A 19,326-nucleotide genomic window follows, 5' to 3' on the forward strand; every position below is an offset into this window, starting at 1 on the left:
CTCTCTCTGAACTCTGGCTACCTCTGTTTTGGCTATGATGGTTGGAACCGAGAAGGTGGACAACTCCAACTAAGTGGTCGGATCCAAGAAGGTGTGCGAAGTGACTGGTCCGACAATGAGTGGATGGTTAGAGTGACTGGTCGGACCTCGAGTGATTGGTCGAAGTGACTGGTCGGACCCCGAGTGGTTGGTCGGAGTGAGTGGTCGGGACCCGAGAGATGGTCAGAGTGACTGGTCAGGACCCAAGGGAACACAAACTCGGCTATAGCAAATTAGGCAAGCCGAATAACTCGACAATTAAAAACCAGAACACGATGACTCGACCAGCAACAAGACACCAACGATGGACTCAAACTCAACAATGCAAAAACTGAAAACAAAATTGCGAAAGGCACAAAGTGGTTTGGACAGCAGAAAACTAAGATCTAAATCCTTTTTTTGTTGGGTAATTTTCTGGACTTTGGGTAAAGGAACTCGACAAAACAAAAGGGATAACTGAGAATACCTAACGGGCAACCAAGGCTCCGATACCCCTTGATGCGCGTTTGCCCGATCTTCCGAAGGTAATATGATAAGTCGATCATTGGAGTTTCGACGTTGATGATCCATAAGCTCCAATCAGAACAGATCAAAAACCTTCGTAACCACTACACCACTACTATGTGGTTATCAACTGTGCCAAGACGTGGTTGACCTCGCTAAGAAGGTTTTTCCTACAAACGAATCGAGAACACAAGCAAGAACAGGTAGATGCAATATGAATATTGCTAATTACCAATAAAGCACTCGAGTTTGGGGTTCAACAAACCGATAAACGGTGAAACTGTATTAAACAGAATAATCTAAGCTAAACCAAACTACGACGACTATTGTGTATATATAGGGGGTGTGAGGAGGTTGACCTAGGGTTGTGCAACCATGGAGAGAGGCGTGCACAACCTGAACTCTGACTCCGACACGATTACAAAACCCAGCAGGGTTCAAAACAGTGACACAACACCTTATTCCTTTGACTCTGACTAAACTATAAGGAATATTTGGTCGAGCTCATATCCATTGGAAAGGGCTCATCATAAGCTTTCCAGAATGTTCAAGATTGCCTAAAACGGACTTCGTATGAGATAGTTATGCCCGTTTTACTGACGTGCTGTCCTGGAACTCAAATTCGACCCCGATGACGACTTCGACTATGACCACGACTTTGACCACGACCACGACTTCGACCACGACCACAACCACGATTAGAGCTCAATCTTGAGTCTGACTAGACTTGGCCTTCGAGGAGTAACGTCTGAGTAAGGTTGCGGTGCTTCTCCCACATTCCTATGCAATAAAATATCACAAGAATTTAGTACTAATCCATCGAAGAAAACATGAACAGTAAGAAACGAGTTCACCTGATGGTCTAATTATCGTGCATGTGCTATTGTAATTGAATCTTGTATGATTTGAGGATTATTGGTGGTATTGATCGTATCCGAATGAGCCATAGGCTCATCACTTGCCGCTGTTTTCACTCTGGAGCTTGAGCTATCAAGACAAAGGTCTCTGGTACGAGCTTCTTACCGTTGCTCTACACCAAATCGAAGGGTCAACAAGCATGAGCCATCAAGGCTTACGGTGCTGACGAGTCACTAAGACTTCAAGGTATCAACGTACCACTTAGTACAATATAAAATCACTCTTTGATCCCCTCTTTAGGCAGCAACGCCTAGCAATAACTCTCTCTAGGCCTGTTAGTACTAATCAATCCCTTAATCTTGTGTTTAATTATCTTGGATGATCAATTTTAGCACTTTAGTGACTTAGATATCTTCTCAAGTGTCTATCAGCTTCTCTGGACTTTAGCACATTCAAATGGTCCAGTGGTGGGGGATTATAGCCTCAAACCTGTGAATTAGCCGTTGCTCCAACGGTAAAAAAGACTGTAAATACCAGATGATCCGACGTTAATAGCAGTACAAACATCGGACTATCCGGCATGTATAACAACAAAAATTGGCAGTTGGACCCACACTCAAACTCATTGTGAACATCGGATGTTTCAGTGAAACCCTGAACTCCATCATCAGACTATCCGGTGTGTATACTTGAGCCAACCGAGCCACTTCGTACTGTTCATTTGTCCGGCGTATAGGTCATCTGATTACCAAACCATCCGGTGTGTATAATCATATCAGACGAGCCGTTGCAACATCTCTTGAAAAATGCTCCGATGTAGCCAACTCCTCATCACCGGACCATCCAGCGTGTATTGTACTTTCGCTTTCATCTAACAATGCTCCAACGTGTATAAACCTCTAATCACTGGACCATCCAATAAATTTAAAATCTTTCCTCTAAATATTTACACAATGTACGTAAAACCCCAATATAGTATAGTCTTCACTTTTATCTTTTGATGTGCAGAACATTTGTCACCACCGTTCTACCAAACTCTGCAGGACGTCAAGAGTAAATTTTTCTTTTGATGTGCAGAAATTTATTGGCCTACGTTCTGCTCCCAACGCTCCAAAAGTCGTGACTGGCATGCCGATACCTGTTCCTGCAAAGACAGGCCACACTCGCTGCCGTCCGTCGTTCCAATCAATGGCATCGGACGGCCCAACGTGGACTCGGATGTATGCATGCCTGTGCGCAGCCAATGCATAACATGCGAATTCGATGCGCTTGCCGCGTACAACCAAGAAAATGCTTGTATGTAAAATCAGATGAAAGGCATCTGACGAAGAAACAAGCAGCCCTGGGGCATGCCATGCGTCAACTAGACCAGATCGTAACTCATTTACCCGACCAGACGATGTAGGGATGATAGCTGGTCCGATGGGCTCATTCGCTAACCCAACAAACCCTAAACTTCTTTGGATGAATTAAGAGGACAGGCTCAAATTATTGATACAACGTTTTCACATCAAACAGTTGTCTTGCTTCTACTATCAGCCTGTGACTTTACCACGTAACAAAAGTACAGCACACGCATTTGGGTGCGCAGTTTCCAGTTTTCACCCATCAATCCAGCTCTTCACCTTAGCTTTTAAGAACAAGAAAAATAGTACCTACCAGCTCAAATCAAAGCAACCGGCACCTCCCAACAAACAGTACATATACAACTTTGAGGAACAGCCAACAAGTGATGATCCCACCTTTAGGTTCAATCCCCTCTTTACATGCAACGACATCGAGGACAGCGAGGAGCGAAATTACTGGGGCCAAAACAAATCAAGACTTCGGATGCCATGCAATGCAACGGACGAAGAAACAGCCTACGAACCACTTTCTGCTTTCCTACCTCTAGATACTATAAAGTTGGCGGGTAGAGAAGCAGGAAAGGTGGAAAAGCAGACATGAACATGGTGGCACCCCACACTGATACCAATCACAAACTGTAACAGAAGGGTGGCCGAAAAGTTCTCAATCATGGGCGTCTCACATTGATCATAGATTCATAGGTAGTTGAAGCTTCATATCCATTGCTCTGTAACAACAGTTTGCATGTTCAACCAGAGCAATTAAGACTATAATGGGAAACTAAAGCATGATACTCTATAAGTGTTCATTTTAAGCAAACCAACGCAAACAGGCATTAAGTTTTATTGAGAATCGAATGCTTCGGAAGATGTTCATTCGTTCATCACAGGCTTGTTCTCGCTGGCCTTGGGCCTCTGCTCCCTTGGTTTGTGCTCTTCCACTTTCCTGTCATCAGAAGCAAGTCACAAAAAAGGCAGTTTGCAGAAAAGCATGTCTACTAATCAAAATAATATAATACCAACAAAATGCATAACTTTGAAATGAAAAAGTGCACTCCAGCCTCCAAGACTAGCCTTTTATTTATTTGATACGGAGTATCATGATCTCTCAAGATTCAAACACCTCATAAGAGAAATATTGGTCAATAGTGCATTGAATTAAATGGCTAAATCAGTTTTCTAAACCGCATGTTAGCATGAAACCAACTATTCCACTCCCATCCAGTTACACTTTAAGACATCAGCATGGTCTCAATACAAACATTTTTGACCTTTACTCTTTCTAATAACATTTTCTAGCACAAAAATAAACAAAAATGTAATAACATGTAGTTTTGATGATAAATTTAATAACATCTCCAGGTGGCAATTTCATTGTGGTTGAAGATTTAAAAGGTTGATTGGCAAGAATCTATTCTGGGCTGGAGGCAGTATGACTTTTATGCTGCAGAAGTGCAGAGGAGCCAGTAACACACTGAATACTGATATATATTTTAAGAGCTACATCACTCAATGAAATTGCTTTCAGATGCACCAGTTCTATGTTTACGGAAAGCACTGTTTTATTGCGCAATGATTACCTATCAACTGCGACTACCTCAGAATCAAAACAATTACTTCGACATAGAAGTTGAAATGATTAGCATACATCCACTTACTATCCATAAAGGAGCACTTTCCCTGTCTGGTAAGCCACCAAACGCTGTATAGGACAGCGCAAAACTACTAAACACATTTGCTTGTCTTAAAAAATAGTATCCAAATAAGATCATATTATATGCATATATGGCGAATGCTATCATCTTTATTCTCTTTCCTGCAGTTTCAATTGCATTACCTTAATATGCAGACACATTTAACTCTATCATGTGAAAATTCCAACTCAAACAACAAACATTACTAGTCCCTCATTGCATTTCAATAATCCTTTACAACATCATATGTGGGCGTCAATTAGGTGCAATGGGTCAGGGAACGTACAAAGAAACAACTTTTCATCCATGTTAAGAAATGGAACATAGATAATACAACCACAAATTATTGTTCCATGACACAATTGGGAAAAAAAGATGTCATACAGAAAAATAACTTACTTGACCAGGTAACTTGTTTATAATATAGAAGATAACACAGTAAACTTACACAGTTAAGAAATATATCTGTCTATTACTGAAAGCCAAACAATAAAAGCTCAAATATACTTCACCACAGGCACAATGATACCTCTTAAATTTAATAACTGTACTATCATGTGTCTGCAGAAAACATACAGCTTTATTCAATACAAAGCTAGACAACAGGGTGCTTATCAGAAATATGCATCAGCAAAGCTACAGAAGTATGTTATAATTGTGTTTCCACAAGTCAAAATACATGTATAATTTCAGCAGCAATTAATAGTCGAATGACATAATTAGATCCACAGTGTATAGAACAACAGACAATGCATGATGTTGGCATAAGGCAGACACACCAATAATTCATACAATGACTCCAAACTATCTCTATGGCATGATATCTTGTATAATAAACTACTGCAAGTGGAGTACTTAAAAATATACAGATTTGGGCCCTATTTGGCAAAGATCTACAACTTCAAAACTGAGTTGAGTCTTAGGGTCAAATTTGGGCACAATGGGTTGAAAATCAATTCGAAAATATAATTAACAATCTGAATGGTTCCTATCTGTGTCATACTTTGACAGCATATGAGTACCAAGAACATAAAAACTACATCATGGGTAGAACAATATCAGTCACTATTACATGCAAAAGAACCTTGGCCAAAAAATATCTATTGAATAACCACCCACGTCTCTATCCTCCTTATATATTGTCATCACCAATTGCATAATAAGCCTAAGCACAAAGCCATTCCACTAAAACCCAAGGCAAAGTAACTCCTTTCGTACTCCCCAACATCCATCATTTCCTGATCCTTGGCGACACTGACTTAATTTGAGGGGCTGGAAATCTGCTTACTGGATGGATCATTTTGATAAGCCTTTTCACGAATAACACAACAACAAAATTATATCTCTGTCATAGGCCAGGAAGAGAAAGCACCAGAGCGCTTGGAATACGCATCATACTGCTTAAGACAGCACAGCAAGACCAATACACCGTCACACACCAATTTGTTCGACGAACGCAACGCACAACTCAGTTTGATAAAGGAGGAGCTTCCCCTGGTAAGGGACAGCAACGCACAAGAACTGTGCTGGAATCTATATATCCCATCATATCCTCTTCTCCCCATCCAATCCAAACATCATCAACAAGGACAGGGTATTTCTAGCTCATAGTAACCAGTACCAAATTCGACCCGCAAGGAGTCTCCTGATTCCTAGAACGTATTATCTCGCACGAGCACCGGCAAAACATCCCTGGATGAGGCGAGACCAAGAAGATAGAAGCACAATCCGATACCAAGGGAGGCTAGGGTTTATGGAGAGAGGGAGCGGACCTCTTGTCGGCTCCGCCCTTCTGGCTGAGGAAGGAGCGGAAGAGGGGCGAGTTCACGTCGTAGATCATCTTCTTCTTCTCTTCCTCCACCGCAGCCGCCGCAAGCTAGGGTTTCTCTCTCCTCTCCGGCGAGCGGCGTAGTATGGCCTGAGGAAGTAGGAGTTGGGTTTGAAGTGCCGCTGTGGGCGAGGTACGGTCTGTTTATTTGGGCTTGTAGCTAGCTTCTCAGGTCTGGAAGCGAGAGTTTTTTTTATTTTTATATTTTTTCGAGTTTAAATTTAAATAAATAGATTTCTGGCGAAAAGATTTACAAAAGTAGGCGCCCACCGCCCTCTCAGAGGGCTGCAGCCCTCTCAGAGGGCGGGTACGGGTACTAACCGCCCCCTGAGAGGGCGGTAGGCCTAACCGCCCCCTCAGAGGGCAGCAAGAGGGGCTAACCGCCCTCTCAGGGGGCGGTTAGGCCTTGGGGGGGCGGTTAGCCCCTAGCCGCCCTCTCAGAGGGCGGTTAGGGGTTTTTTTCATGTAAAATTAATTTTTTTCTATTTTATCCTATAAAAATGTATTATTTTTGTAATTGAAGAAAAAAAAAAGGGGTGTAAGAAAATTAAGAAATTAAATTTGGAGTAGGTTATGTAATAACGGGAGGAAAAAATCAGTAATTATTAGATGCAGCATTTTATATGGGTATAGGGTGCGAACGAGGACAAATATAGTATTGAACACATGGTGAAAACATTACAAAACACTGTAACCACGACGACACGATGAGGAAACAAAGGTGGCATGTACGGTTCGCACTAAGACCTTATTAGTGCGCCGATCCTAATCATAACATGCCTTAGGGAAGGAAAGTATGTCGGGTTACATTAGGTACTCTCTACTGTGTGCATCTAGGATACTTTCCCTTTCGGAGGGCATTGGGACCTGCCGCCTTAGCACGGCGGGCTCTCTCCCGCTTCCTTTCCCTCTCAGCCTCTCGAGCCTGAGCCACGGTACGGTCGTGCGTCGCCTTCCTCATGCGCTCTTCTTCCTCCCGCTTGAGACGAAGTTCCTCTTGCTGTTACTCGTACTCCCGACGTGCGTACGCTTCCCTTCTCCACCTCATGTTCATGTCGACCCACAGCTTCTGTGAGTCATTTTGCTCATTGTCGAGCCACTGAATAAAATCACAGAGCGGTGGAGGGGACTGAACAAATAAAACAAGATGAGCGGTTAGTAAAACAGGGTGCGTAATCGGAAGAGATGAGGCGGACATCTGTTACCGTACCAGTCGATAACTAGTTGTTGCATTGCGAGACTTGTCATACTCGTAGTTGGCACACATGAAGAAGCGTAGTCCATAGGTGTATGAGATGTCCTGCGACTCGCGGAGCTTACAAAGGTCACCACAGAAGCATATTGGTGGTTCGAGACCTTCAGGTACGGTAGTCCCCCAATGTTTCTTTGGTGGGCTCGATGGAGCTGAGGAAGACATTGCACTTGAGAGATATGAGAAATGAGCGATGCTTCTCCGTAAGGAGGTTTGGCTACTTATAGTTGGGGGAGGCAGGAGCATTGGATTCGCTCTTAAAGAAAGGAATTAGGGCATGGGCGTAGCTGGCGGGAGGAGCATCGGATTCCATCTTGAAGAATGTGACAGTTTTGTCGTTGCCCATGGTCAGAGATTCCACGTTTATTGGTACCCGTGTTGTCATTTACTGATTTGAAAAAGCTGGGTAGTGTTGTCACATCTTGTTTAAAGCCTGCGGCAGGAGGCATGTATTGTCAAGTCATAGTTAAAGTTTAGTGGTGTGGTCACTTGTTCATTGAACGTGTCTGAATATGAAATGCATTTACGAAATGCTAAGTCGACCATACAAAGTGAACGTGTCTTAATACATATGAGCACATCACGAAGCGAATACGCATATGTTAGATACAAAAAATGTAAAATGCTACTCATGCCTCCCTCGTTGCCGTCGTCCGTGCGCCCCATCGTGGTCCCGATGCCGCTGGTTAACCCTCACGTGACCCCTGGAGTAGGTGAGGGGGTTAGGTGGGCCGACGTGTCTGGTAGGCCTAGTAGGGACCACCAGTGTTGAGGGCTCGTCGTGCGTGGGCTGGGTCCAAAGCGGTGCACTGGAAACCTGGGACCGCTGAAGGACGTCGTAGTCAGGTGTGCCCCCAAAGAAGTCACGGACGATGTCGTATGCGGTGTCGAGGCCAGCCTCATCCTCCTGACTAGGGTAGGAGGACTGTGAAGGCTCGGCAGGCGTCCATGTGTACTGGCTGGAGGGGCCTGTGAACAAATAATCACGTTAGATACGAACAATATGGTATTGAAAGTAGTAGTAAAAAATGTATAATTGTACCTGCGTGGTACGACGGTGCAGCAGAAGAAGAACACGCTGACGTGCCGTAGTACGTTGCGGGGGGGGGGGGGGGGGGGTAGGGTGTGGGGCCTCCGAAGACGGACCGGCCTCGTCACCGAAGTAATATGAGCACAGTTGTAACTTATTTTGCTGAAAGTACTAGAAATTAGGAAGAAGGGTTCCCGGAGTACCTGACTGTGGACCTACAGGGCTCAATCTGCGAGGCTGCGTCGAGACTTGTGCAGACGGACCTAATGAATGTTTAATAACAATAAGTAAAGGATATTGATCAATAATTTTCAAAAGTATAATTCGTACCATGTTGCTCGGACCCTCCAAGACGTGATAGAAGGGGTCGTGTGGGTGCCGACACTGAAGAACGTCGGTGCACGTCTGACGGCCGAGACGACTCGGCGTGTACACCACTCGTCCTGGGAGGCGGCCCTGCTACATCTGTGGTAGATCGGCAGGAGGTGAGTTTCAGGGCGCGCGTCGTCTTGTCGAAAACCCGTCTAATGAAGCTCGCAACATCCGACGCACTTAGGTGATGCCCTTGCCGGACACGGTCCATGGCAGCAGCTGCATCCCTATTTACATCATAAATGATATCTGTCTGCGGATACGAACAATAGTGAACAATTAAAGTATACGGTTATGTTCATTCAATATGTAGTACGGACTTCAAAAAATGACTCACTGCTAAAGCGGCGTCCTCGTCCCAATGCACTGGGTATGTCTCCGTTGTCGATGCGACGTGGCCCCGGACATCATCAGGGGTGTAGGTGACACGAGTCCGCGTACGAGGTACGTACCACCGTAGGTACTCCCTAAAGTTTCCCTCGGTGTGAGGACGCGCCTCATCAACGACGTCCTGTAGCGCTTGGGCCCATGTTGCCACGTAAGGGGCCAAGCGGTCCGCCCAGAGGTGGCCAGCTGGCTGGCCTTTCCGCGTGTACCTGCATTGAAACCATGGTAAATGTAAGGCAAACTGAAATGAAGGTTGCTCAAACTAAAATTTATCAAATGTACCTGTGGACGTGCAAGGAGACTGTACGGATGGGGACGAGCGGGAATGCCTGGTGACGGCCAAACTGCCGCATGACGCGCTGCGGTGAGTACTCTTCGACGTAGATGTCAAAGACAAGGGGCGCCTTGGTGAGCCAGTACTCCTCGTCACGGGTGCACAAGGGTGACAATCTCGACCCTGCACGTGTATGAACGGACCGAACGTTGTATGGCTCCCATACCACATCGTTAGGACGTAGCCTGTCAAACTGGGTACGAAAATGCTCGTACACGCTGCGAGACTGCTCGTGGGCCTAGTGTGGCTGAGTGACAAACATCAATACAGATATTTAGAGAGTAACATAGTACGAACGAAACTGTTAATGTAAATTACGTACCCGTCGACAACACCACAGCGAGGCCATTGTCGGCGCGTCCTCTTCCATCTCGTCGTACCACTCCTCTGGGTACGGGGAGCGATCCACCACCGGCCTACCTATGGCGAAATGCTCGTACGACCATAGCTGAAGAAGAAGTGGACACCCGGCAAAAGTGGCTAGCGCCTCCTTCTTCATGCATGCGTCGCAGAGCGCCCGATACATCGCAGCAAGAACAGCTGATGCCCAGCTGAACTGCGGTACATCCTCTGCATGCGCGTCCGCTATCGACCGGGGCGAACGGCACAAGGGTCCTCGTAACCAGGTGGCCTTGGCCACTAGTGAACATCACCCACCCAAACAACCAAAGGAGGTAGGCCTCCAAATGTCTCGAGACCGCGTATGCATTGGCTTGTGGATGGATGTACGCTGGCTGCATATATGACTGGTGTCAGAAATAATCATTACGACATAATTTGTTAGAAATCGATAGGTTGCATGTTACCATACCTGGAACTGTAGGATCCACTTCTTCGTTGGCCCTCGTGCATCGGCTAAGAACTCAGGCACGTACGGGGGTGCATCCGCCTTTCGCTCCACCGGCCCAAATCGCTGATGCATGGCGTTCATCCAGTCAGCCTGCATATCGATCACCTAAACCGCAGCTCCCGCGCAAGGAAGGCCTAAGAGGTAGGAGACGTCCTGCAGGGTCGGGGTCATCTCTCCGCACGGTAGGTGGAACGTATGTGTCTCCGGCCTCCAACGGTCGACCAGTGCTGCTATCAGCGACCGATCGAAGTAGAAACGACGGGCCGTAACCTCGAGGTTCTCCGTCGATCGGGCCTCGACCAACCGGCAAAGCGGTAGGAGTCCGGCCGCTCTCAACCTATAAGTATTGCAGTACATCAATAATATGTAACAACAGCAGCGAAATGATATGTAACACCATCAGCTTTTCTAAGTACCTGTGGGTCCAGCACTCGTCTACCGTCAGCAGCTCTCCAGGGCCTCGTGGGCGAAACACTCCTAGGTCCGTCTGGTGCTCGGCGGATAAGAAGCTGCGATGCTTCTTGTCCACGGCAGGGTCCAAAAGCTCTGGGGTCGAAGGCTGAGCCATCTCTGCATTTGAAAGACATGTACATTAATACATTGAGAAATAAATACAAGAACAACATACTTCGAATGCAAATTAATCGTACGCGAAATTAACACATATTAAAATGGTACAAAACTAGCTGACCTAGACAACAGGTGCATCACCGCTTGCACTTTTGGGACAATATTTGTAAGTGTGACCTACTTCATTGCACTGACTGCATCGCTTAATCCTAGGGCCAGCCTCGGATTCATCCATATCGTTACGAATCCGTCGAGATTGTCTTCGGTCCGGTGCGTTCTTCATCTTTCCCAAATCAGGCATATATATTCTTGAAGGCCCTGGGTTACTTGTAAAAGTGTCAACAATGCCGTAACCATACAGCTCCTGGTTCCAGGTGTTCAGTACTTGATCTTTCATGAAATATTGTGACACATATTGCCTTGGAAGCATATGGTGCTCCGCGCACGCAGCTATGACATGTGTACAAGGTTTGTGGAGTAATTGTGGCTTCTGACAACTACATATGCATGTCCCACTCCTTAGCACACACTCTTGAACATGCCGCTCACGTCTACCCCCCTCCGACCCTTATCCCGACACAGGACATTGAACCTGTGCTCTATTGTGCCCTCTTGATTTGCGCGATGCATGTGGGCCTTCCTATTTGCCTTCTCCATGTACTCACATAGCATCCGGCCATAAAGCATACGATTGTCCTCCATTACAACCTTAACAGCTGCAAACCGATCAATGAAGTACTTGCAGGTGCCATGCAAAATGCCTTCTACAATTTCAACTAGTGGTAGGGACCTCATTCCTCGCATGACCCAGTTATAAACCTCTGCAAGGTTTGTAGTCATTACTCCATACCTGGCACCACCACTGTCGTACAACAGAGCCCATTTTTCATTGGGCTCATTGCGTATCCACTGTGAAAAGCTCCTAATAGATGAGCCAGATCTCCGTACAATCTACGGAGTATCGGTTGGGAGCCGACCGAGAGCTATTGGTTCCTCACGGTTAGGTGCGCCCTCCGCAGTTTGTTTAAGAGTCAGTTCATCAAGTCTTGCCCATAATGCATTGAACTTACGTTGTTGGTTCTGACTACACAACTTCTTGAAGAGCTTCATTAACTCTTTGTTTTTAAACTGTCTGTAGAAGTTCGCACCCATATGGCGCATGCACCACCTGCTTTTGAGATCTGGCCACTGTACTGGTACACCCCGTCGCACGCTACCGTGTTGCATATCCAGCAAAGCCTGCAACAATCCTGCATGTCTATCATGAATGAGACACACATCTGGTCGGTCAAGAACAATTGCATGCTTCACCCGCTCTAGGAACCAATACCAGCTGTCCCCATTCTCACTCTCCACGAACGCAAACCCTAGTGGCAGCACTTGGTTGTTACCGTCGACCCCTATTGCAGATAATATCTGCCCTTTGTACTTCCCAGTTAGGAATGTTCCATCTAGGCATATGATGGGTCGGCAATATCTAAATGCTTTGATAGTTGCACCGAATGCAAAGAAAGCATGCTGCAACACTCTTTTTCCGTTGTACTCCACATCAGTAGAGGGGTAATGCTTGATATCATAGTAGCTGCCTGGATTTCTTGCACAAATTGTGGCTAATTGACGAGGTAGATTGTGATACGAATCTTCATATGTACCGAACCTAATCTCAATAGCCTTTTGTTTCGCCCTCTATGCCTTCGCATAATTTATTGTGTACTGAAACCTTTGCTCAATAGCACGGATTATTGATCGTGGCTTATACCTTAGGTTGTCCACAATCTCTCCGTACATAACATTTGCAATGAAAGCAGAAGACAGGTTCCGATGGGCGAACTCTATTTCCTCAATATGACAATTATGTTCCTTAACTATTGAGCATTGCCAGTAGTCTGCCCATTTCCCTCTAAATGCGTGCACCCGCCAAGGGCACTCAGGAAACAAGCACTTCACATCGTACTCTCTTTTACTTGATTTAACAACCTTGAATTGCCTACGAAGAGACAACGACCAGAATTTCACAGCATCAATAACTGCCTCTTTTGTAGGGTACATAGCACCCTGTGACACCTCATTCTCATGGTATGGCCACGGTGTCTGGTCAGCCTCGCTAACCACCAACTTCGAAAATTCTTGATCCTGCCACTCTGCAGGAACTGCAGCATTACCCTCCTCATCAGAAGAATCCCCATCGGCAAGGCCTTCCTCCAACTCTTCATCCTCCAAATCCATATCTTCAATGATGCTAGGGATGTGCTCCCCTTCATCAGCTACACCCATCGGCTGCAGGTCTGGAACATCACCAACCTCCTCTCTGGACCCTACATTAGCCGCCTCTGACTCATCTTCCACTGCCTCACTTGGTCCTATTACTGCTTCTTCAGAGTTCACCTCATTTTGATCTTTCAGGTACGCCGCAGCTAATAAAACAAGCGGCATGCCACGTTCACAGCATATATCTACATACTGCCTCCAAGTTGATGTGGCTTCGATGGGAACAAGCTCACCAAAGTATCCATGACTAGCACGGCTCAGAACACCTTTCAACTTCAGCTCATATTGCTGCGGATCCAGTTGGAAAAACCGCATGAGCCATTTGCACACCCCCACAATAGTCCTCTCATTAGCCTTACTAAGCCCCTTCATAACATGGCGAAATCCAGAGAGATCTACACCGTTGGGACCGTACATAATTTCACCCTCACCATAATATATCTGAAAAATTAATTTATCTCCCATTCCTGGAAACATCTGCAAACATAACACATGTTAAGACAACAAACTATATTTCTGATTATCGGATAAAATAGTTTTTAAATGCTACCCTAGGTTCACAAATTATCATCTACTGTTGACTCATACGTCCGCATGTACAAGTAATATACTATAAACTATATACTACAAACAACATACTGAAAATAATATACTACAAATAGTATACTACACGTAACAAATTGAAAATAATATACTAAAAATAATATTCTATATTCAACTATTATCGTGCAATTTTCTAACTAAATTTTACAATTTTCTAAACCCTAGATCTAAATATCTAAAATCTATGTCATATACTACTACTGCACTAATTAACAACAATAAAAAGGATAAAAAGATTGACCTAAATTTTTTTTCCAAATCCGCAGCCCAAATGCAGCAGGGCTTCGCCGATCTCTCTTCCTCCCCTCTCCTCTCCTCTCTTCTCCTCTCTCTTCTCAACTTTTCTTTTTTTCCGAATTTTATGGTTTTTTCTCCAATTTTTGGGGTTTTTATAGACTCAGGGCGCAGGGGGCCGGCGTGGGGCGGCGGGCGGGAGGAGCCCTTACCGCCCCCTGAGAGGGCGGTAAGGACCTCTACCCGCCCCCTGAGGGGGCGGTAAGCTATGGGCACCGGGCGGGAAGGCCTACCGCCCTCTCAGGGGGCGGTTAGCACCCGTACCCGCCCTCTGAGAGGGCTGCAGCTCTCTGAGAGGGTGGTGGGCGCCTACTTTTGCAAATCTTTTCGCCGGGAATCTATTTATTTAAATTTAAACTCGAAAAAATATAAAAATAAAAAAACTCTGGAAGCGAGAAGCCAACCGAACACCAAGATTTTACGCCCCGTTTTTTGGCAGGCCGAAAGCCTACATTGAATGGGAAGCAAAAGGCGAGGGTTGGGCCGCTTCTCGGGCTTCTACGGGTTAAGAGAACCACAGTCCCACTTTGTTTCTTTTCTTTTTCTTCTTTCCTTTCTCAGGCCAGCAAGTTATTCAGGTCTTGGTGAGGCTGGCCCATTCTCTCTCTTTTCTCTCACCTTCACCCTCATCAGCCTCTCTCCACTGGCGGATCCAGGGCCTGACGACCCTGGGCATCTGTTCGGGCTTATGGACAGTAGCGGTAAGAGCCTAGCCGATGCACTGATGCTTGCCGGAGATGGATAGGCCGGACAGCCTATTAACTTTACCTAGGCTATATCGAATTGCTGGGCTCGTCACTGCCTCTCTCTCACACACACGCTCGTGCACACAGAGGTGGTGGAGGAGGCGACTAGGGTTTAGTGGCAGTGACAGGGTGGTGGCCGATGTGGGGATAAAGAAAAAGGTGATGGTGCTCACCTTGTCATCCTGGACCTAGTGATAGAGAGGGTGGATTTTGCGATGGCAGCTCTCCTTGGGCGATGACAGCATGATGCTGACTTGGCTTCGTTGTCGGCGGTGGTGATGGTACGGTGGTGGCTTGGGCGTGTGATGTGGTGGCAGTGGCTTGACCACGCGATGGGGTGGCAGATCTAGCTTGTGGCGCTTGTGCAGTGGCTCGGTCCGATGACGGAGGAGGCGAGGAAAGCAACGGTAAGGTCGGACTTCGGCCCTATTTATAGGCGCGTGAGGTGGATAGCGAGAAATGGGTGACAACGTACGTGCAATAGCAAGGATGCGACGGCTCGAGTGGGATTCATGGTAGTACTGATGCAGTGGTGGGATTCACGGCTATGCTGGTGAGCACAATGGCGATGATATGATTCACGGTGCCCTAGTGACGACGAGATTCACGTGACGAGGAGGGCAACAAACTGCTTGATGACGTGGGTGAAAGATTCATGACAGTGGCGGTGTTGTGCGATGCGATGGATCAAAAGTAGGTGAGGCATTGTTCGCTACTATTCACTGTTCTTCCTTTTTACTTTCTTGTGATTTTCAGGATGTTACATCAGATGACTCCGAATCATCCTGCGACGTGAACCAAATACGCCATTATGGCAATCCATGCAACAACGCACGAAGTTGGAAGCATGCGTTGGTTGTCCTCGAATGACTGCCTCTCGCAATTGCAAACGAAATCACTAGTCAAGAGTTTCAGATCTGAAAGTAGCACTTGCCTAACAAGGTTCTATATTTTTAAATACAAAAGTAGTAAATATCCTAGAATTAAGCATAATGACTTTCTATAATTTCTTGAGGTTTCGCATCGCACCTCCGATCTCTAGCATCGTACAATGAGTTTATATATTAGGAACGTCCTTCCTACAATCCTATTGAGCCTCTAGGTTTGAACCAGTCCAAAGGTAACCAAGGATCAAATTCGTGGGGGCTCAAATAACCGCTCAAACTTCTTGGATAAGCTTGGACTAAAAGAGTCATTATTCATGACAAACTGTAGCCACCGGTTCATATCTTAATGCAATATCAATGGATGTGATATCTTCATGATCAAGCCCTACGTATCATTAGTCAAGAACTACAAGGTAGCAACATATTCGCAGATATACCATAATGTTTAAATTACCAAGGAACAAATTCATTCGTTGTTGAAGTTCCATTGCTTTAGCTCTACTAAATATTAGTATTGTGTCAATGTGATTTTGGTGATTAATGTTAACATAGTTAAATGGATTAACATTATTTATTAGTATACAAATTTTAGTCCTATAGAAATATGTGATGGATTTAGAGTTCCGAATATCTCAAATGGATGAATATCAAGGTTAAAGAAGAGTTTTATGAAGATATAAGGACCTATTGTTTAGACAAGTGATTATGGTAATGAGAGAATCGCTTGTATAAATAGATTTGTTTTCTTTGGCCATACTATGAAGTGGTGTTTAGGTATAATAGCTGGATCTAGTGTCTTTAGGTTAGTTACCTAATAGGTGATGCACACTAGGTTTAACTAGCTCTAATAGACTAGAATAAAGACTTAAGACATCCAGAAAGAGAAGCCACAAAGATCAAGACTTGAGAAAGATCAAATTGGACAAGTCCCTTTGGAAACCTAGTCACCGTATGATGCGGTGATGTCACCGCATGATGTATTTAGGTACCATATGATACAGTGATTGTGGGCAACTGGTGTTAAGGTTTTTGAAGCTTTGGAGATGAATTCACCATATGATGTGGTGGCACCATATGATACGATGGTCCATAGGATGGTGCATCATGTCTGTTGCAGAGTATATGCAAATCAAAGAGATCCAAGATTAAGCCATCAAATGATCCAGGCTTCAGAGAAGAAGGTCGCAATATGATGTGATGAGGCATTGCATGATGCAATGGGTTGAGAAGGCTCCAATGGTCAAATTTCAGATTGTCGAAAAGGGGGTCACTGCATGATACAGTGAGGTCATCACATCTTAGAATTTTTTTTAATAATATTATTTTATTGGAAAATTACAAAAATAATATCTAAAATCATAAAATTGTAAGAATAGGTACCTGTCGGCACTCAACGTGTCGATAACCTACATGGCAGTGGGTCTGAGGGCCTATCAGTAAGAATGTGGGACGAAAAAGGCATGTCAGCATGCCGCGTGCCAATAGGCCTTCGGGTACACATTGAATGGTTGTCTATCGAGGTGATAGCCGACAGGCCTGCCAGCATTTTGAGTGCTGACAATTTTTTTATGTTTTTTATTTGGGAAGAATAATGTATTTAATGTGACACAACCAGAGCAAAATTCAATGTATATCCATGAGTCATTATGGTAGAATTGATACTATGATAGGTTTAGGCATATGTCGGCACTAAACAATACTACTGCTTATAATATTGAAATGTTAAACTGCGCGAAGTTCCCCACATGCCATACACCAACTCTAACAACGATAGTGGCATGTTAGGAACATTTTTATTCCATCAAATGCATGTACCGATGAAGAACCTAACATTCCTTAGGAAATCTAAAGAAGCCATATATAGGAAGTAATGATAACATTAGCATGTATGGTACAATTCTGAAACTAACCTAGAAATGTACCAATTCTAAACCTAACATGCCTTATGGAATTAAAAGTAGCTAATTACTACTAACAATCTACTGAATGCACTGTGGGTACTTTCCCTTTCTTGTCATCTCATGTCCAGCTTCACGAGTCCGACATGCCCTCTCACGCTTCTGCTCCCTATCAGCCTCACACGCCTCTACTTTGAGGCGGTTCTCCTCCTATCTCCTCTTCCACTCTTCCTCCTATAGGTGTTTGCGGGCCACCTCTCTCCTCTCGTTAGTTTCCATTTCATGGAATCGTCTCCATGTTGCCCGGTGTTGGGTGTGTAGGAGGAACAAAATCTGCTTGACTTTGCTCAGTATCAATCCACTGTGTGAAGTCACAAAGTGGTGGCGAAGACTAGTAAAGAAGGAAAAATTCATAAATGGTAAATGACAGATAGTTGTGATTTAGTTTTGCAATATATGAGTACTTGGCTGCAGTAGCCACCATGGATGCTACCCTCTGGTGGGTCGTACTCGTAGTGGGAGCACATGAAGAACTTTCTACGGTAAGTGTCCAAGAAGTAGTTGTACTTCCTAGCCCTACAAAGATCTCCACACCAGCACATCAGAACCTCGATCTAGGCAGGAGTAGTAGCCATTGACTTCTTTAGGTGAGGATCAGATGCCATTTTGGTATGAGGAGAAGGCTTTTATTTGTTTGGACAAGTTGCCTCGTGGGCTGCCATTTATACATTAATCAGTGCTGGTCTATGGACTGAGTCTATGGAGATTTCGCTTGAAAAGCTATGTCTAAAAAGGCTACGTCTGAAAAAAGCTATGTCTAAAAAGGCTACATCTGGAAAGCCTACTTTTGAAAAGGTTACTTCTGAAAAGCCTATGTCTGAAAAGGCTACTTCTGAAAAAACTACTTATGAAAAGCCTAGGTCTGAAAAAGCTACGTCTAAAAAGACTTGTTCTGAAAATGCTACTTCTGAAAAGATTATATCTGAATAGGCTATTTCTAAAAGTCCTATGTCTAAAAAGCCTAGTTCTGAAAAGCCTACGTCTGAAATGGCTATAACTAAAAAGCCTACGTCTGAAAATGCTGTGTCTAAAAAGGCTATGCCTTAAATCATTGGATTAGGGTTAAACGTTACGATAAGCATTATACATAAGCCATAACGGTAACGTTAGCATAATTAATTCACGGTAGTGCATCTATAAAAGGGTTGGCATAGTTCGAACCATATGCAAAATGAATCAATGGCCGCTAAAGGTGTGAGAGGGAGAAGTAGAAGGTCTACTAGCGCGGGGAGGGCACCGATTATCTGGTCGGGGTTCTTTTTGTCCTAGTGTGTACGAGGAGCCACTAGAGAATTTCCCTTTGCAGAGGCAGAGTGATTTTTGGCCACCCCATCATCTGAGGGCTTATGACCACCCGAAAGAGGAATGGCTGGAGTGCTCCCATAGTGTCGGAGGATGAACTCCACAAGCGGTGATCCGGAGGGACCCCCTTTGAGATTCGGCTGAGGGATGATTCTGAATCTATCTCGTACGTGAAATAAATGGGAGTAAATGAGATGCAGGTGG

General features: G+C 44.9%; 1 protein-coding gene across 1 annotated transcript; it reads right to left on the bottom strand.

Moving 5' to 3' along the window:
- Positions 1–3,397: 3,397 nt before the first annotated feature.
- Positions 3,398–6,421, bottom strand: LOC133887471 (wound-induced basic protein-like). Its single transcript, XM_062327434.1, has 2 exons — positions 6,214–6,421; positions 3,398–3,693 (listed from the first exon to the last, which is right to left on the bottom strand). The coding sequence occupies exons 1-2, from the start codon at positions 6,279–6,281 to the stop codon at positions 3,621–3,623; spliced, it is 141 nt and encodes a 46-aa protein (XP_062183418.1). The 5' UTR covers positions 6,282–6,421; the 3' UTR covers positions 3,398–3,620.
- Between the last annotated feature and the right edge of the window lie 12,905 nt (positions 6,422–19,326).

This window comes from Phragmites australis, chromosome 12 (genome assembly GCF_958298935.1).
Source record: "Phragmites australis chromosome 12, lpPhrAust1.1, whole genome shotgun sequence".
Taxonomy (NCBI): Eukaryota; Viridiplantae; Streptophyta; class Magnoliopsida; order Poales; family Poaceae; genus Phragmites; species Phragmites australis.